Source organism: Fopius arisanus, unplaced genomic scaffold (genome assembly GCF_000806365.1).
Source record: "Fopius arisanus strain USDA-PBARC FA_bdor unplaced genomic scaffold, ASM80636v1 scaffold00039, whole genome shotgun sequence".
Classification (NCBI taxonomy): Eukaryota; Metazoa; Arthropoda; class Insecta; order Hymenoptera; family Braconidae; genus Fopius; species Fopius arisanus.
Window position 1 is genome coordinate 506,027 of NW_011887778.1, and position 20,825 is coordinate 526,851.

At 40.9% G+C, this 20,825-nt stretch overlaps 2 protein-coding genes across 15 annotated transcripts in view; one reads left to right on the forward strand and one right to left on the reverse strand.

The window, feature by feature from the left end:
* qin overlaps positions 1–2,553 on the reverse strand; it is a 75,763-nt gene extending 73,210 nt beyond the window's left edge. Inside the window, exons 1-4 of one of the 2 annotated variants that reach the window (XM_011304814.1) lie at positions 2,470–2,553; positions 506–861; positions 171–374; positions 9–89 (exon numbers count right to left, since the gene is read on the reverse strand). In XM_011304814.1, coding sequence (XP_011303116.1) covers positions 9–89; positions 171–374; positions 506–861; positions 2,470–2,521 — 693 coding nt within the window. In that variant the 5' untranslated portion in view covers positions 2,522–2,553. Of the gene's footprint in view, positions 1–8; positions 90–170; positions 375–505; positions 862–1,493; positions 1,683–2,469 lie in introns of those variants that run through there. The other variant, XM_011304813.1, reaches the window with a different exon arrangement.
* Positions 2,554–16,417: 13,864 nt separating this feature from the next.
* The window catches only part of fru (fruitless), a 33,340-nt gene continuing 28,932 nt past the window's right edge, over positions 16,418–20,825 (forward strand). Inside the window, exons 1-3 of one of the 13 annotated variants that reach the window (XM_011304816.1) lie at positions 16,418–16,571; positions 17,880–18,460; positions 20,340–20,516. In XM_011304816.1, coding sequence (XP_011303118.1) covers positions 16,460–16,571; positions 17,880–18,460; positions 20,340–20,516 — 870 coding nt within the window. In that variant the 5' untranslated portion in view covers positions 16,418–16,459. The other 12 variants (XM_011304817.1, XM_011304824.1, XM_011304825.1 and 9 more) reach the window with 12 other exon arrangements.

A 20,825-nucleotide genomic window follows, 5' to 3' on the forward strand; every position in this document is an offset into this window, starting at 1 on the left:
TCACTCACCCTTCTGGAATTCCTGGTGTAGAGGAACGTCTCTGCCACGTTTTTGTACGCCTCCTTGAACTCCTCCAGCAGCTGTCGATTCTGGAAATATATTTAGAATAAAATTGAATGAGTTTTATAATGTAGAAACAATTTGATTTTCAGATTTTTCTTTTTATTTACCTTTTCCTTGAGTTTTACAACAGTATGGGCACGATGAATTTCAAAGCCACACTCTTGACACGAAGGCTCTTCACAGTTTTCACACCAGAGCTTGAACTTTTGGTCTTTGTGTTCGTCACAGAAAATTGGAAGAACTACTAAACCAGCCAGTCCTGCATCCAGTGACGCCATTGTGTGGTCTTTATTCGTTTTGAAGACGTGCACCTGATATACAACAAAAATTGAAGAGACGATGAGAATAAAATAGAAACCAATGCATTGGTGAAAAAAATGGATTTCTCTTTGACCAATTCATTAATTCAGTCTCTGAAAAAATATCAATTAAAAACATTTACCTTGCCGAAACAGCTCTTGCAGTATATGTGTTTGCACTGTACACATTTGACCATTGCAACTTCCCCACACTCATGACAGCGTTCAGCAACAATAGTTTGCTGTGCCTTTGTCCTAAGTGACTTCTCGAAATTCATCCTAGGCTCGTTACTGTATCTCGGTTTCGATCTGTGGATATTCAACAGCCCCATAGCGTAAACATTGAGCGGTGGTTCAGCTATTTGATTGCTGGCAACTTCTGGTGGTGTATCTTTGCAGATGACACAGGCCTCGTGGGTTCGCACTTTCGAGCACGTATCGCAAATTGCGTGACCACATGATCGAGTCAAGGGCATCACACGCTTTCCCAATTCATAGTCTAAAAGACAGATTGCAAAACAATTCCATTTGAAAACTCAAAATAACTCCTCAGAGAATAAATAATGTCTCATCTAGAATGAGACATCGCCAATTTCCCTCACACAAAGAAAAAAATCGTCTTACAGGACTTGTCATGAATTTATTCGACCGCGAAAAATTTTTGTTTCTAAATTCTTGAGGTAAATAAGACATGAGTAATGGTCACGGCTTCCCCTTGATTAACAGAAATAAATTCGGTTGATATTTTCCGTGAATAGAAATAATTCATTTCGTTCAGGAATCGTACAGCAAAAAATGAAGATAACGCATAAAGAAAATCCATGACAGACAAAAGAAACAAGATGAAACCTCCTTTGTTCCCAGATGATTCCAAATGTAATCGTATCAAATTCATTTCCCAGCGGTCTAATTCCAAGAACGACTGGCGACACGAAACCAAAACAAACACCTGAGATCCAGCAAAAACCCACGTCTAACCGAATTTAATACGAGAAAAACCCCTTAGTAAAAATCCGAAGAATTTACGTGATATTTTCCGAGTAAAAATTGACAAAGAGCTCTGAATCCCCTCCCCAAGACAAGAATAAAACGTCGAATGTACCCCTTTGTTACGCCATAAACGCCACATACCTCTGATAGCGAACGTTCTTTTACAGAAGATGCAACAAATATTCTTTATCTTGACGTCGATGCAGCCGTGCTCATGGTCGTGGAAGGCTTGTCGATTCACGATTGTTCTCCTCGGTTTTTTCTGTACAATCGACATGGTCTAAATACCAAATTCACTTCATTAATATCGAGACTGATGTTGACTGAATGCCGGTCACCGGCACGATGGCACGAGGGAGAAACAAAAGCCTACGCGTCTCCCCTTGAAACTTTGTTTTCTTTATTCAGCCAATCGTAGGCTCGACGCAACGAGCAATCGGTGGTGGGGTGACAAAGGACTCCTAAGTAACGTCACATCAAAAAAATATTCATCTTCAAAATTTATAAACGAGTTGTTACCAATATCTTCACATTTTGTGTTTTCTGGAGAATTTTTTTGGGATTCTGGAGATTTCTCCAGAATTTCGGAATGGATTGACGTGAAAAAATGTTTCCCGCTTTTACGTTCTCATTATTCAATGGTTCGAAAATTTTGAGTCTTGTGCAAATTTTTGTCGAATGAAAACTTTTAATTGAAAATAAATTGAAATTTTTACCATTAATCCGACTTTTTAAATAAATTGATTTTTCAATAAAAACCGAATATCGAATGCAATTCGATTGTTCCCGGATCGAAGCCTGAAAATTGAAATAACTTGAATATTCAACACGAATTGAATTTCCCCGGTGTTGCAAAGAGCGAAATAATTTTTGCAAAATGATCCCGGAAGGTCTCGGTTCGCCAGAAAAATAAGGAGTGCCAGGTCATAGGTATTGTCTTCTCGAGTTTCAATTAACAGCTAATTACGATATGCACGAGGCTTGAGTGAAACTCCGGGAGAGGGCAGTGGGCTGGCGATTGGCGATGCGCATCGTCCCCGGGGAAAATGAACCAGGAGAAGAGGAGATAAAAAAAAAAAAGAAAGTAAGAAAAGGATTGCAAAGCTATGCGGCTTACCATCCGGGTCTAGGTGCGGCTCATAAGATCCGTTATGATTCCCCAGCGACATGTGCCGGTTCAACGGTGAGTGCCAAGTGAGTGAGGGAAAACCAAGAGAGAGGAATTCTTCACCGCAGGTGATAAAAAGAGACAATTGCCTGGACAAGTGTTTCTCCTGAGTACAGACCCTTCTAAAGCGTTCAATCATTTCTCCTGACTTCTGAAACTTCTCCACTTCTCCAACTTCTCTGACTTCTCCGACGTCCCCGACTTCCTGGTGCCCATCATCATCGTCAACATCCCATAATTAATAAACGCATGAGATATTTTTCCGGACCAACGACCACCGACAAACAACCGCTCGCTCCAGATTATTGAGAGTAAAAAAAGAACCTGGAGATTGAATTTTATACTTTCTACGGCGATTGTAGAAGAGTGGGCAAGGTCTAGGCTACTGCTGGCACTCAAGGTCACGAGTACAGCGCAAAGTCGCTTACACACACGTTTTCACAGTTACATTATTCCCGATAAAGTAAAATGCCATGAGTTATCTCGTAGCTGTTGCGACTGCATCCAAACAATTTTTATGATATCCACCAGCCATTTTGCCCCGGCATTGAAACGAATGGGGAGTTTCACGTAGCAACTTCTGCAGCATCGATTTATCCATAAAAATTCTAACCCCTCTCTCGTCCTCACCCTCGCCGGGCTATTACTTCCTGCCCGGGACTTGATCCTCGCTCGACGTATTCCACCAGTGCAATCTCGTCCCGACAATATACCTAGCCCAGAACAGAGGGTAAGTGCGTCACTCTCAGTTGAATTACCTCTTTTTCGAGAGGTAAGAATAAAAGGGAAAATCGATCTGTTGGAAGTTGTGGGGAAAGTTTTTTTAGGAATCATCCCCTGGTTCAGCTTTTGCTCCAGAATACCCTCGCCTGTGGCATTTGCAATCTGTCGTTTTTATTTTCAAAATTGGCGAACTTCTCTTTTAAGGTGCCAATGGAAAGCTCCCGTCGCTGTAGTCCCAGGGGCCTTATCCAGGAAGCCATGGATCTAAAAATCTGATATCTCCGGGTAGCATGGAAATAATATCATAATATGCAAACTGAGTATCCTTGAATAGGTTAAATCATAAAAGTTTACCGTATTTGCGTATTCCTCCTTTACAGAAGGGGAGATGATACTCGAACTCGTCAGTTTGCTCACCACTGGGAGGAAACTGCTGAGATGAACACATGCAAAGTGAGTTTATGGGAAAAAGCACTTGCTGAATCCTGAGGTCAGCTGCTGTATTTTCCCGTACGATTCTCCCCGGAAATGCTTGAAAATCGCGGAAAAATGTCCTCACCCCGTCCGTCAATAGTAAGAATCGAATAAAAATCATGCCCCAATTATTGCTACACTGGATATGACCCAATAAATATTCATTAACACTCAATATTATAAATTTTGTCCAAAATTCCCTGTCTAATGTTTAAGTCCCACCGAAAATTCAGATTTCCTGAGAAAAATCAATAAAATATAATCAAATTTATTGCTGATTGATTCTTATTGATTATTATAAATTATTAGGGGAAATAAAAGAGAACTGGGAAATTCAGTGCAGATGGTTTCCCTTTTTCGTAAAATAAATGATTTTCAAGCACTTGAATTACTAGTGAAGATTAGTCTCCTTGGAGGATGACCGAAATAGGGACAGTGTCCTGTTCTCTGTTTTCGGTTTATAGTCGATATCATCCAGACACTAACGTTGGCCGATAGTGTTCACTTACACGAGAGTAAAATGGAGATGCTCTGCTGTGTGAAACATGTGTCTGATATTGGGTGTGGGGCTGAAGTAACTTGGATCCTCCCTTTCTCCTCACGCTGAGGTTCTAAATTCAATTCCCGTGACCTACATTATGGAGTAGCTGACAGGGGTGGTAAAACACGTGTTTTGGGAAATGATGGGGAAGGGCGTGAAGATGATTCGATATTGTCCCGGGGTCAGAAGTTTTGAGTGTGTATGAGGATGATGTGATGGGAGAAATTTTGAGAAAATTTGTCTCATCGGTTTGTTTTAAAAAAAATCGATTTCGCTGATTGATTGGGACCGAATCCACAAAGTCATTAGATAATTAATGCAAGTAGTGATAATTAAAGGGTTGGTAATGCCGACGAAAGTAAAACGGTCGAGGGAAATATTAAATGAAATGGTCTTTAATTTTTGAGTAAATCAGGATGGTCTCGGTAGAATGGGATTGATGAATTATTCGTCATTTGAGCGGGTGACAACGCCACTGGTGCGAATGTGGAATGACAAGCAGAGAAGGGAGCACATATAGGGGTTGAACAAACCAACATAAAAGAGTGCGAATAAAAAAAAAAGTGGTATAGCTAGTGTGATGAGATGGCAGTGGTTGGAGGCATGGATAGTACGGTAAAGCCACCGATTGAAATTTTTATCGGCTTTGGTGCGTTCCCCGACGATTATTTATTCACGAGCTAACGAACGAAGTGCGGGGGAAAAAGTCGTCCCGTCGGCGCGAAAAATGAAAATTGTCAACGGATATGTGCAGTCGAATATGGGAAACAAGGAGAGTCTGTGGATAAAGTGAAAAATTGGGTGAATGAGAAAAATCGTCGCCGTAAAAAAATCTTACGACTGACGCGATAGAAATATACGATAATTCATCATATTCATCACTAAAATAATTTTAAAAAATCGGCAATGAAAATTTGAACATATTTTTGGTGTCAGGGAGTGAATGGACCGAATAATATTTTATTAATAAAATTTTCTACAGAAATTCTGTTAATTAAATATTTCAGGAGATCATGAAAAAAAAATCGTAAATTCAGTTTCTCAAAGTATTTCCTCGATTTTTCATCCCGACACGCCCCCGTCATTGATACCGATTCGATTCCACCCATGAAGTATTCACTTTTATGCGAATCGCCCAATTTTATGTGAATGAAACGGTTTTTGGGATTCAGCCAAAAAATAACTCGGTGAGCTCTTGTTTTCCTCGAGCATCATTCCCGACCCTTTTTCCTTCTTTTCTGAGTGAAATGAAATCTCGGGAATGGAGGGAGGGAATGGAGGGAGGGAATAGCGGGAGTAAAATAAATGGAGGTATATAAACGATGGGAGATCTGTGGGATCGAGCTTGGCCAATGACTGGAGGACTGGACGAAATGGTGGCTGGAGGGAAGAAACCAAGGGATGATATTATCGTCGATATATCCCATCGTGCTTTAACCTACATAAACCCAAAACTTCCAGCATATTCCATCCCGAGACGTGAAACAATCCTGGAGGGCAGGGCAATCCTGCTGGCGCCGAAAGACTCTCAAAAAATCCAGTCATCGTAAATTTTCAGTTTTCCCATCACGAGACAGTCTCCAGTATTTCCAACTAAAATAAACCCTCACCCGAGCTCACCCTTTCCACAACCTTAAAACAATTGTTTTCCATCCTAGAACAATTACTGCATTAAAAATCGACGAGAGAAAGGATAATTGCGAGGACTCGTAAAATTCTTCGACCTGATTTAACCGAATTTTCTAAAAATAAAATAAAAAAAAGTAAAAAAACGTTTCGATTATTAGTTTCTCGATAAATTATTTTAGTATTTCATCCATTATTGAACGAATGTTATTGTTGATATTCTCAATTGCGTAATTTCTTTTTTCCATTTTATTCTGCTCGTTTTTATTACGATCGTTCGGTATGAAATTCTGATTTTTGCGGGGCTTTCAAGACATGTGACCGCCCGTCAATTTAATCATCATCCACCCTGTCCATGCAATCTGCAACTGCATGTCAATTTATTGATTATTGCTGAACCAATTCCATGAATATTGAGTGTCCCACCCTGGCATTCCCTGGATACAGGGCGATCGATCACAAAAAGCCCTAAAACGGTCCACATACGTTGCGACGTCACGACGTCTCCGTCAGGGCTGTGAAAACACCCTCGGGCCACACACACATTCCCAACGCACTCAACAAAATATATGAATAAATAATTCCCGTAATTTCACATTGAATCATCAGATGAATTTTACCCCCACGTTACAGCAAACCCCTATTTTTTGCAATCGAATTCCCCAAAACTATAATACAATAAAATATTGTGGGAGAAATAATGTGGCAAAAATTTCATAGGCTGTGAAGATCTCCTTTGAAAATCGAGAAGTGGAGCCCTTGAATAAATATGAAAATAAATAGAGTCCCTGTAACTGATGCTCCAAACCGATGCCGAATGTCAAAAATAATTCACATCGAGAATTAACCACCGTTCGTGATTCACACAAGTGCAAACAATTTATCTTCGTTGTAACCGGATAATAACGACAATTTGGCCTCATCTATCACCACTTGTAGCTCCACCCCTGGCCACCCCATTCACGCTTTATCCCACACCCCATTTCTCTATTCCACGACTCCCGTGCGCATTCTGTCGCCCTCTCCGTCAGGACTTCCTCTCGCTCTCCCTCGACACGTGTACACCACCCACTATCCAACCACCCATTCACCCACCCACCCACCGGCCTCTCGCCTCTTTATCGTACCCCCAGCTCTCTGGGACGATATATTTTCAGGCCATTTCCACTTGCACATTCTCATACCCCGAGTAAATTCCACTCTTCCTGTTGCCTTTCGTATACTCCTTCCCCACTGAAATAAATGGATGAGGGTTAGGTAGACGATATTGGGGTAGGCCCACATCACCACCCTCAACAAGCCTCTCAATGGCTTCGGTGTAGGTCGTGGCACAATGTCAGATTTTCAACAGCTCATCCCCATAAGCTATCCCCCAGTTATCTTCAGAAAAAAAAAATAATTTAACGCAAAAATCGAACGAAATTATAGTCTATTTTTATTAATAATCTGCAATCGTCAACGTGTCATTTAAATGTGTAAGGTGATCTACGAGAATTAAATGGGTAATGAGATGTTTCAAGGGTGGGGCTTAATTAGAATGTCGAGGTGTGGATATTTAATTTATGGACTTATTCGAGGCACGAGGCAGATACTTTGCCCAGAGGGTTGATTACATGACCCGTTTTTCACCGATTATTATTTCGGAATCTGAATCACCTTGAAAATCACCACTTATCGTTGATCCGCGAATATCCGCGGAATTGACTGATTTGTCGATGAAGCGTCAATGAGCAATTGAGAATTACCAATTTGTCGTGCCCCTTTGGGGTGTAAAAATAAAAAAAAACCGGTGGATGATTTAAATAAATTTAGGACAGCATTCACACAGCATCCAGATATTCAGTGGAATGCTCCACCGTTGGATCCGGTATTATGAACCCAAAAAGTCTTGTCACACGTTAACCGACCTACATATCACGCTTATGCTTTTCCTCCCTGAAGTAGACGTCTCGGACAAGGACGTGACAACTTCCTACCACTCCAGACGACATCCGTAACCCTGAATTATGAAGGATACCCAACACGACGTAACCCACCTCCATTTAACGTCTCCCACGAGCTTGTCCGGCATTCTTTTGACAGGATGAGACCACCAAGGAGTTTAACATACCAGGTGAGATAGAAATGAGAATTAAAAGATGATAAATCCACCCCCGGCTATATATCAAAGTTACTTGATTACTCAACCCAGAGTTCATTCCTTCATTCCTTTGTGAAACATCCAATCCACATCAGCTCCGGGAAGGTATATTAATAAAGATGTCCAAGATTTCTTCTATTTTCACTTTTCAAACATCTCTTTCATTCTCATCTCAATTTTTTACTGATTTTATTCTCTCATTTTCTTTTTCGTTTCAATTCTCCACTCTGTTTCGCCATTACTCCGCCTCAAGTATCGTAATTAAGAGTGCTCGAGTGAACTGCAAATAAGTGAGGAGTCTCGATAATTATTTTCGTCTTCAACGATTCCTCAGGGGACAAGTACCCGGGGAAATTTGGAAAATATTTTTGAGACAGAAGGAAGAAAAATCAACTGTCCTAGTCATCCGAGTTGATTTCATCCATGCTGTGTAAAAAATTGCGAGTAAGAAATTTCTTTTCTCTCGACGAACGACGTGCCCATCCCCCGGGCTTCTAAAAATTGAGAAATACAGAAAGAAGCCGTTGAAAAAGTCGTGGCCCCTGTTCCCAGGACCTCGGGTATATTAACTCAGGGGTAAAAGACCGATGCAAAAGACGTAGGAATAAATGTCATGCGCTTGGAGGTACCTCGGGATGAAGAAGGAGGAATGAGCACTCGTATTTTTCGATGCACCAGGAGGAAAAATAGTGATGGAGGTGGTGCATAAAACCATCGAGTTGGTGCATCAGAAGAGGATAGTTTCCGATATGAGATGTTGGATAGGGGGTTGATTTATCCCCACCCCCACCGAAGGGATAAAAGAAAGAAGACATTTGATGGGCGATGAAGACACGGCAAAGACGCGGGAGATGAGACGTCCGGAGACGAAGAGGAAATTAACGACTCTGGTAGCTCTTTTCTGTTCCTCGTCAATTTTATTGCCTTCAACCCACACCGAGAGAATTCCTGATTGCCGGGAGAATCCACCGATCCTCCAGTCATCTCTGGTTGACGGAAAGTGCTCCAACGTCGGGTGTTGGATCGAAGAAATTGGCTATCCCTTGCTCAATATGAAAACCTACATGGATATCAATAAGTCAACAGCCCCAGTGGTATCCATGGGAAATCCGGCAACTGGTATTATGCACTCTATTGAGTTGCTAGGGAAATATTTTTCACCTTCTATTCACTGCAGCGATGGGATTTCCAGGTCAATGGCCTCGCCCTTGTGCACTCTTGGGAGAATACCAATTCAAATATAGATAAATAAATAGATAGTCCCTGGAGGAGAATGGAGTGTAAAGGGACAACACTCTCACTATTTTTTTCATGAATTTCCATGAAATTGGGTTTGGGACGATCCTGATGAGAGAAAAAAAAATGGAAAAAATTGTAATTTCAAGGTAATTTTTTAATACAATTGAGGGGAGGATTGAGATCCAGTGAAAAATAATGATCGGCCAATTTTCTTGGTACCAAAAACCATTTTCCCCTTTCAGAACACTTGAGAGTTGTTGGACTGCAGTTGGCAGGTTGAAGTACACCACTGGCACTTGTATAAGTGTCACGATACCCCCAGAGTTCGCATGGAGTTTATTAAATCCAAACTCGTGCCGCAAACAACCACAGAAATCCCTGGTAACAATTTTTCCAAATACATTATATGGCAGTGGAAATACGAACGTACGAAATAAATTGGATGAAAGGTACTTTGCCGTGGAATTTCACCTCAGGAGAGAAGCCAACTCGGCCACTTATGAGAGAGCGCCCCTTTTTTCGGATTGCGAAAAAACCTTGAGGAAATGCATTTGCGAATAAGTCAGTTTTTCCCGGATCTGACACTTATCCATTCTCCGAGAAAAAAATATTTACCTACTCTTTTTTATTCTGGCACGTCCGACTCTTTTCCTTTCAAATTCACCGAACACCCCTGAAAAGCCAGTGGTTAATACTCCGAGAGACTGATTCACGAATAATCGAGGAGAAATAGATGTTCCAAATGGAAATATTACAAGTAAATTTACAATTCAACTCCAAAATTTCCATTCTACCTTTCCAAAAAATTTATTCCATTCAATATTATCAAATATATTTCACTATTGATAAATTTCATTTATTAGTTAATCAATTTTTCTTTCAATTTGGAAATTTTTTTTCTCAGTGTGAGTCTAATAATTTGAAGAGAAATCCGTAAAATGTGGTGTTAATTGAATCGATTGGGGTTTAGCTCGGGCTTGGTAAATAGCTGAGGGATTTGGTGGTGTTGGTACCATGAGTCTATGGCCCACTGAGTTCCAGGAGGCCCCATTGAATTCCGTGGATGTGCGACTCCCTCACGGTTCACCACCCACATCCACCCACAGCCACCCCCCGGCGCCGTTGGCTTTGAGGAGGTTTGAGGGAAATACTGTATCTCCACGTCTGGCGCTCCGATGGAATCACCAAATACAATGCACCCTGAGCAAAGACAAGGAGCGATAGAAGACGCGGGTCGTGGGCTCTTCTCCACGGCTTCAAACGCCAGGTAAACCCATTTCCTCCATCCCAGTCGCTCATCGTCTTTTCGACAACTCCCTTCACTGCAAAAATCCTCTCCTAATATTTTTTTTCCCCACCGAGAATATTTCCTCTGAAAGACGATCGGTTCACATCGGATTTTATCATTAAATCTATCACATCAAAGGATTTATGGATTTTTCCACAAAATAAATTTAGCAATAAATTTGATACCAGTTTGTGAGAAATTCCTCAAGAAATTTTCGAACTACAAGGGAAAATGCGAAATACAATACAAAAATGATTTTTACGATTTTTCACAATTTTCATTGTTGCAATGTTAAATTGATTGATCTATCAATAGCAGAAGTGATAGGAATTAAATTATTCGTCCCGAACATTTTCGGATATTTTAAAATTACTTGAAATTTAAAGAGTAATTTTCTAACGGTGTGAAAAAAAATCCAGCGCCCGGAGGGAAGTTTTCACTAAATGAGGATTCATTTAAAAGTTAATTTGTACGGAACAAATTGTAGAATTCACCTGACGATTCGTGCAAATTCAATTCCGACTCACACTTTTTGTTGAATTACTTCTGAAACCCTGATTTTTCCATTTTTTATCCTGGAAATTTTTATGCAATTCCCTCACGTCTTGTTTTGGAAAAAAAATGAGAATACCTGTGGAAAATCGGACTTGTCAATGATGTCGACAAAATTCAACCCTTTAGTAGTGCACAGGCACATGCCCAGGTTCATACCTCCACATCGCAACCCTTCCCCGAAGAATACCACGTCGAATTCACCCAAGAAATTTGGAAAGGTTCTCCCACTGCATTACCCCCGACTCTTTTCCCAAAGTAATGCGTAAACCGATTTTCTACCTCTCGCAAGATATCCCATTTTCGCCCCGAGAACTTTCATAGAGACATTCGGTAAAATATCTGCATGCCCCGATGCTTTCCAGTTCCATTCCACCCGGTACCCAGAAAAAAAAGCCCGAAGGATGAAAATGAAGGAAAAGTCCTGGAAAAACTCAGACATTCAGTGGCATTCTGCACATTCCCGATATCATCTTCTGATTCTAGAAATTTTCCGTTTGTTTTCAGTAAACAAATTCGACGAATAATTCCAAGCTGAGTTATCCTTTTTTTTTTAAATGATCTGACCATAAATTATTCATTAGCACATTAAATTAATTACAGTTGTCCTTCTACCAGGCACGTCGATTTTCTTCGAAGTCTCCCGATTCCGCGGAGACAAACCCGAATAATCCGGTAGCATCCAGTTAAATTACCATTCCCACAGGCACAACTCGACATCCCCATCCCGAAGTGACTAAAAAGAGTGGGATATTTTCATCGAGAGGGGAGTTTATTTGTCCGAAGGAAGAGATTGAAGGAGGGATTGGCTTCCGGTGTATCCACGTGCGAAACGTTGAGTGCCGAATGTATCAGCGGATTGTTGTTGACTGGTGTACATCACCAGGAAGGGATGGACACGCGAGGAGAAAGAGGGCTGTGAATGCATATATATATTTTTTTCTCCGCAGGTTGTACACGAGGAGGGACGCCCCCCGGTAAAGTCCCGAGTGAATTTTCGGGTGGGGGTGGAACCGCAAGGGTGCATAGGTGCAGATGTGCAGGGGTGCAGAGGTGCAGTGGTGCAGAGGTGTAGGTGGGTGGATTGTTGGTGGAGTCTGTGAAGTCGACGGGTGTAAAGAGGTGAAATGAGGTACAGAGGAGAGGATTTCGATGGGGAGAGGGAGATGGAGGAGGGATTGGTGGTGAGGGCTGGTAACAACGAGAGGGGTTGTACATTGCGCAAGGCTAAATGTGCATGAGAGGGATGGAGGGTGAGGTGTAGGGCAGCACGTGCATCCCGGGGAGGGACGATGAAGAGGGATGTATATCCCTCTGTACGAGGTAGACGTTCGCGCCGAACCAACGGCGTCGATAACCAGTGGTGGTGGTCAACATAAAATCTCGCGCACATGCTTGCTGCATTCATTACGGGGGGATGTAGCCGTGCAGCATACAACCCTACTGTATAAACTGCATCCACTCGGGTTTTACTAGTAGACCCTCCGGTGAGTGAAACATTTGTCGTCAGTCGCGCAACGCTATCCGTCGGGAAAACGTCAGTCAAACGATAACACCTGATTTTTTCCTCCATTTTCATTAATCCATTTGTGCTATTAATATCCGATATATCATCCAATTCTCGATTTATTATTATATTCTATTTTAATCGTCGATACCTATTTTACATGATTTTATTTTTCTTTTGCGGGATCTAGAGAATTTATCTTGACGAATTCACTTGTGCTGTTTGTGCGGTTTTTTCATTTTTATTATTCATTTTCGAGATTACTGATTGTTATGAACTTGAATGGTAATTGGGTCGATCAGTGAGTTTATCGTAAGAAGATCAACGTCTGGAAGAATTGACAACCGAAGAGTCCGTCCAGCTGACAATCTGCTGGGGGATTGAGACAGTGGCCCACCTGTGGCCCCATCGAGCCTCTTTTCATGTTCACGAATTCTCATAACCCAGGTAACAATGCGGTCACCACTTGCATTTGTGGTTACCGTGTTGGTTTTTTTATATGCTGTTATCACAACAATGAAGACGAGATCTGTTCTCCATTATCAGTTTATCGACGATTTTTCGGCTTTTTCATCGCCTAATTATTCGCATTATCGGTAGATCATTACCGCTAATCGATTATTTTGCGGGTCAATTTACGTAAAGAATCCCGGGACCGTGGGTTTTTATTAAAAAATCATCTGGGAGAAAAATGACAATCTAGGGACGTGATTGGGGCAATCGGTCTGCACCGGAAGATCAACATTGAAGATGTGAGAGATGTGGAATGGGTATTAAAAAAATGTTCCAAGTGCCAGTCGGAAATAATCTTGTATCGATCCCTATATGACGTGGGCTCTGATATTCTGGAGCGCTCATCGGTCAAGGTTAAAGCGCGGGAATATCCCGTCTGTTTACAATCATTTTCGTGAATTGAATTCACAAGAATTTCCTGGAAGTTGTCCCCGATAATTCCCCAGCTCCCCAAATCCTGGTTGAACAGTCAAAAATTGGAGTTCCATAGAGTAAATTCGGGAAATCGGTGGAGCGATTTATTGGAGCAGTGGTGGGACCTCTGAGTCACTGGAGATCGTCTGCCCTTGAGTGCATTCACTGAGAAAAAGTCAAACACTTTGCTTTGAACTCCAGAACGCAATCTCCTCTTGGGAAGGATACAGGGGCCACTGTATTTTTCCACTTTGCTCTTGTCAAATCCCTCAGTTTACCGTTCGACTCGAAATCACGGTACATGTCAATATTCCGGAATTCGCGCGGCAAACTGAATTGACGGCTCAAATCGCTCGTAACTATCGATCGAGAAATACTTCCCTCTTTTTCCCCTCTCGATTTTTCCGCTCTGCAGTGGGTGATAATAAAATACGAGAGAAAATGGGAAAATAGGTGCAGATGAGGTCGGAATTCGCTTGCAAGAGCTGATAATGATTTTGGAAATTTTTTGGAGTGAATTTGGAGCAACAGCTGTTGAAGTATTTCTCATCGAGAATCCAAGGAATATTTAAAATTCAATTACATAAAAAAGATCGAGAAAATCTCTCCGTGAGCTGTAGTGAAATTTATACAAAAGTACACGTGAAATTATTAATTGGTGGAGCGAAAAATTTGCAGAATAAAATCTGCTGAAAATATTCAACACTTTTAACGGCAAAACCGCAATTCATCCTGTTAGCCCCAGGATTTCTCTGAAAATGCTCCTAGCGCATAAATTGAATAAATTCAATAGACTTAGCCTCACCTGCAATTCCAATTAATGACAACTTTACTCGATTAGCCCCGTGCGTTAAAAAGAATTAGCGCTGGATTTTAGCCCTCTCACGAGTGGTAAAATTAATTTCACCCATGGTATGACGAGCTCTGTGATTCACGGGGCTAATTATCATTTGTTAATGTTAAGCGAGCCATACGAGGGTGAAATTTTAGCAACGAGCAGCCAGTATTGAACTGATCCCCGCTGAATTCACTCCATCTCTGGACTATATCAATTGCCTCTAGCCTCTTCAATTGCAATTACCATTTGGAAATGCATCCAGGGCTTTTTGATAACGCGAAAATTCTATAGAATTACCAGTGATTGCCGGGGGTAGATCTGCGGTAAATCCCATTCGAATAATAAATTTCATCCCCACCTGAATGGAAAATTGGCAGGAGTCCAGTACAAAAGCTCGTGGATCATCTCTGTCCAAAATTATTGGTCCAATGTATTCATTTTATTTGCCAGACACATCGATACAATCGACTTCATAAGTATTTATCAATACTGCGATACAACTCACTATCACTTTTGTTGTTATGATTTGGACTCTTTCATTATATTTCTATACCGACAAAAAATATTTCTATTATTGAGTCTGAATTCCATTGTTTCAATTCTTTTAGGACACATTGAAAAAATAAACAATGAATCGTTCTCTGTTGTTTGTGTAGAGGCTTTTTGGAGTGTAGGACGCGTATTGCAATTAGCCGGTGAATTGGCACTTTATTCGATGACAAATGTCAATTGACTCGGTAACAGAGTTTTCGACGATTGGAGCAAAAAAAAACATTTCGAAGTTTTCCCATGAAAATTCAATCATTTCGGATTGTTTATTTTTTCATGTTCCTCTTCGTTAGGTTCTGGTTGATATGCGAGTGATGCACGAGTATCACATCAAATCCAGTCATCAGACTGGTCCTTTATAATCGTGAGAAAATTCCGCAAACAATTTTCCAACATTTTTCATTAAATTATTCTCCCCATATTGATTATAATTTCCGTTCCATTGTCCATAAATTATCTCATTAAATACAGTATCGGGAATTACTGTTCTTTTTGAATTCTTGGTGAACTAACAAATGAAATTACAATGTTGCTTCCAAATATCAGCGCGCGACCACACGACAGAGTACAGTAATAAAATAATAAAAAAAATTGTAGTGACCAACTCGGGTAATTGATTTAGTGTTCATACCCAGTCTCGGGATAACGTGATTACGGGAAAACACGGGGTGCCAGCAATGTTGAGTTGGTACAGGAAGTGTTGAATAAAGTTACAGCCGTCACTGCCAGTGAAATGAGACAGATTCTAGGAGTCGCGCCTCCAAATGGCAGCGAACTCTGACGGCCAGTAGTCGAGGCTCCACGTTTCATTTATCCCGCCTAAAATTTTCCAGTGTTTATTCGAACTCTTCAAAGTTATTACCAAAAAAAAAACTCGGTATTACACGCCATAAAAGGATTTCCTCCTCGTATTTACCCACCACCGTTGGATTCCCAATCTAAATCGATGAGCGCTCCGAGAATTTCCGCCCAGACCACCACTAAATCCACATTCGAATCCGAGTAAATACAACCGACTAAAATCTCCCATAACCCAAATGCCTTCCACCCTCCAAATAACCCCGAAATTTCCGCAGAGCCACGAGAAAAGTGAGTCAACAAGTCCACCGATAAAAACCTTAAAAAAGAGAACCTCAAATAATTTAAAAAACGAAAGAAAAAGTGGGTGAACAAAAGACACCGCGGAGATCTCGCAAATATCTCAAACATTTTTCACGAAAGGAAAACATGAAGAATTCGAAATCAGCCGTACGTGCAGTGGCATCGAATTTTTTTCCACCTTGAAGATTATTACAAAAGAATAAAAAATTGACAGATAACTGTCAAGAATGGTGATTGATAATGACCCAGGTGTAATGCATTATTTGTCACGCGCGATACTAAAAGTGCTCGTATACCGAATACCCGGGAAATGCATCGACGCACAAATTCAAGGGTTTGAATTGCGCGGCACTTTTTCACGCGCCGACAGCACTGAGTTTACGCTGTCAGCCAGTAGGAGAGCAATCGTCTGTCCGTCGCCCGCCACACGGCAGATGCACGAAGGTCAAAAGTATTTTAAAAATAAGGCCGTAGGCATTGGCAGATTGGTATGGCAGTGGACATTAAGGGTTGGGTGGCGTTGTAATGGCAAAAAGTTTGCAAAAGGTGAGTAATCATTACCCGACTATAAACAATATAAATAACCATAACACGGAGAGCCAGTGAGTTGTAGTGTACTGTGTGGTGTGGGGTATAGAAACGAAAAAAAAAAATTTCTCATTTCACGGTAAATACTCAGGGGGAAAAAAAGGTTGCGAGGGGGCAGGAGAGGAACAAGGGGGGGCATTCTATGGGGGACAAGAGGGGAATAAATCGAAGTAGCACGCCGTGGCAACGAGAGAATACTCGGCGTCTGGCGTCGCCTCGTCAACAAATAGTACATTTTCGCTTGTGTGGAGTCTCGTGTGCCATAGAACCACGACCGACAATGGCGCCCAAGCATCGCGAATATTGACAGTGCCGAAAACATTATCTCCGCATTAACAACATTTTTTTTTCCTCCATTTTTCCTCCTCCACTCTCACCAAAAAAAAAAACGAAAAAAAAAAAAATCACCCGCCACCATTTTCATTTTTTCCCTCCCTCGCTCCAACCCCCCCTCCCCCCTCCCAACCAACGCGGAACGGTGAAAAATTTTGTAAATAACGTGGGTGTGTGAGAGAAAAAAAATTGCAGTTGCTCCAGTAACTGCGTCGCAATAATCCCTCTAACCTAAACTCAAATGTGTTCATGTGTGCAACGATAAATACCCTCCCCCTTCCCCCATTAGACGAGTCGTAATATTAAACCCAGGGGCGAATCCGAGGTTTGTAACCCAGTATTATTGTGCATCATTGATATATTGTTGTTGGGGACTAGAAAAAGCGTTGATGAGGTTATGCGAAAAAATGTTTTTGGCACGTATAGTAGCGGCTCGTGAACCCTGAAGGGTTTTACAGTTATACTGCAATGTGGCACATTTGCAGAAGCGTAGAGTGGGCCTAGAGACGGTGTGGATAGTTGAGGGAAAATATTACAGCTGGCTGGGTTTGGGCCTGGCCCGTCCTCTCACAATAGCGATAATCATTGGCAGACGTGAGCACAGTGTTTTTCAAAATTTATAAAATAAAGAAGGAGATTGTTTGTACAGTGACTAGAAAAAGAGGGATAGTGAGATAGAGAGCGAGAGAGATAGGAATATAGAGCGAAAAAGAGAGAAGAAGAAGCAGCCAAGTTTTTCGAAGTAAGGAGGGAGAGGGGAACGGAAGGAGATAAATAGATAAAAGTAACGTGCGAGTCAGGGTCTAAGGGTTATATCCACAATAAGTGTGAATTTATGATTGGGGATGGTGGTGGTGGTGGTGGGGTGGGCTGGGGGGTTGGAGTAAATAAAAACATCAAAGTGTCTTTATTTTAATACAAGTGGAACTTCAGTAAGTTTGGTTGTAGGGACGGGATTGGCGATAGACAAGATGGACCAGCAGTATTGCCTTCGGTGGAACAATCATCCGGCCAACTTGACGGACGTACTCAGCTCACTATTGGCAAGAGAAGCACTATGTGACGTTACACTTGCCTGCGTTAATGAGACGCACATAAAACAATTCAAAGCACATCAAACGATATTATCAGCGTGCAGTCCATATTTTGAGAATGTATTTCTACAAAATACCCATCCTCATCCGATAATATTTTTGAAGGATGTCAAAGATACGGAGATGAAAGCACTGCTGCATTTTATGTATAAAGGAGAGGTTAATGTTAGCCAACATCTATTACCAATGTTCCTGAAGACAGCTGAGGCGTTACAGATACGTGGATTGACCGATAATAGTGTAAATAATCAAATCGAGGAGAGGAGCCCATCACCAGAGCCTGAGACACAGAGCAATGTTAGGCAGAGTGATTCACCTAACCTACAGCCACATTCTGAAAACAGGAAACGAAAAATATCTAGAAATTACGATGTTTCACTCACTGGACCGCCCAGCGAACGGTTCCTGTCTGACTCTCAGGTACGATATATCATAGGATTAATTATTTCATTTTTTTTTTCGACGAGGGACACGCGCTCCTCGCGATGTTTGGCCATGTGACATCATATTTTCATTCACGTGACTCCGAAATATTAATAGGCATGCGTAAACATATTCATGTAAATTGAACCATTGCTGCACTACAATTGTCCGATTTTATTGGTGCTCATCCTGTGGATGTACATTTTTTTCTCATTGTCTGGGCAGAGAAAAATTCACGGCAATATTCGGTAGTCAAGACCAAAATGAGATGAGTCCCATTTTACTTTTTTCGTTCACATCCCAAGTTTTCATCCAAAATAATTACCAAAAGTGCAAAATTATATTAACATCTTTACCTGAATTTTATTATATTTTCTCAGTGTGAGATTATGGAAATAGAGGATTTGATATTAATAGTTGAGGCTGAAGGGATCTCACCGAATAGAATGCCACCTGATAGTGAATCTCCTCAGCTTAATTGGAATTGTATTTATTTAACGCAGTGCATTTAATAATCCACTGAACCCTGTGCCACATCTGTTAACTAATTAGAGACTAGATTCAAGTGTGTTAATTAATCGGTATAAAAATCTCATTACCGCGGGGATTATGATTTTATTCACATGAACACGCATGATCCTGGGGAGATCCTAATCAATTTGACGAGCCTACAAACACCTGAGGAATTTGATTAATTTTTGTTGGTTGCCCTTGGCTCGAAAATTCGTACAAAGTCTCAACGGAAAAATATCAGTGACGATTTTCTTATCTCGACACCCAGTTTGTCTATCCTGATAAAGTCACTGGATATTGCCCCTTAGTAGAGAGTCCTTCAATTTTCGTCGCCAACTTTCAAAAAACTTTCACCCACCGGTCCTAATATCCATCTCATTTGGCCTAGATTTGGTCTAGGATTCTTCGTGCGTTAAGTCAGACATATTTTCGTCCTTTTTTTTTACGAGTACAGTCCCTTTCTCCGCGAATATTATTTAGCTGGGAGGCAGTGTATTTTAGTCATTTTTTTTTCTCTCATTTCAATTTTTTTTCGCTCCTCTTATTTTGTCTCTTCTTCCGTTTCACTCGGCCTCGCATATGGGCAGGCATGATAATTATTTTTATTCCAACTGGATTTGTAGTACCTGGTGTCCTTGAAAAGTCTGCCAACGGAAACAATGATGTTAGCAACTGCCACAGCATTCAGATGGCATCGCTGTATGCTGTGGAAAGTTTAACCGCTCGAACTATTGAATTTTTTTTTTTTTCCATCGGACAAACCTCAACCTTTGCAACTTTTCATTACGTCTATTTGCTTTCGCACCTAAATATAAATGCTAATTATTATCTTTACCAATTCGTATACCCGTTGAGACATGAACGAATGACTGATTACTCAGCTCTTCAAATAACGTTTCGCACGACCTTGGGAATTGGACTGGTACAAATTTCCTATACATCGTTGCCTTTTATCACATCAGCTGTCCCATAATTTTACCGCTTCAACATAACGTTCATGAGCTATTATTCCCCGTCGAAAGAGACAAACAAAAAGATGACTAAAAATAATTTAGTTAAAAGGCATAAAGTCGACTTGTTCGTAAATCGAGTTCTGGAGTAATGCTTCACAATTTAGGAGAGATTGTAAAATTTTTGTCAAGACCCTTTTGTATGGAAATGCAAATGAAAATTGAAAGAGTTTTCTACAAAAGACTCGTTATTTCTCGTCGATTCAAATGAAATTCTTTGAAAAGTTACTCATTAGTCCTATCGACTTATTACCCGCGAACTCATCGCTCCTGATTGATTTTTCTTTTGTACTTTAAACAATTGTTTGAAACAATTAAATCATGGCATGTGTTTGCTAATTTTTTTTTTGCAGGCGTCATCTCAATGTAGTTACAAATCGAGTCCCGCAGTGATTCCAAAGTTAAACAATACACTAGGCGGCGATGCAGAGGATGGGGGTAGGACAATGTCACCGTCGTCGCAGGCACAGGCGGCTATAAAACAAGAGCTCGATCACATGCCTGAGTTTCATGAAAACATTTCACTACCTGTAAGTTGAATAACAATTGTGTTAACACGACTGCATGAGCACTTGACATTGTCGTTATTTTTTTTGTCACTCATCTGAATAATCTAGTTTTAATCACTCAAATAAGTGATTACTATTTTTTTCTGTACTCTCGTAGAAACATTGCACTGTTGGAAATTTCAATTGAATTTTTATGGGAGAAGATTCAGTTGTGTAATCTGAAAATTGAGAATGTCACTCATTACAAACTTGCAATACTCCCACCATAAATATTCAGTGAAAAACGTGAAACAGTGCAAAAAATCATTGCATTGCCATCAAATTCCTCTC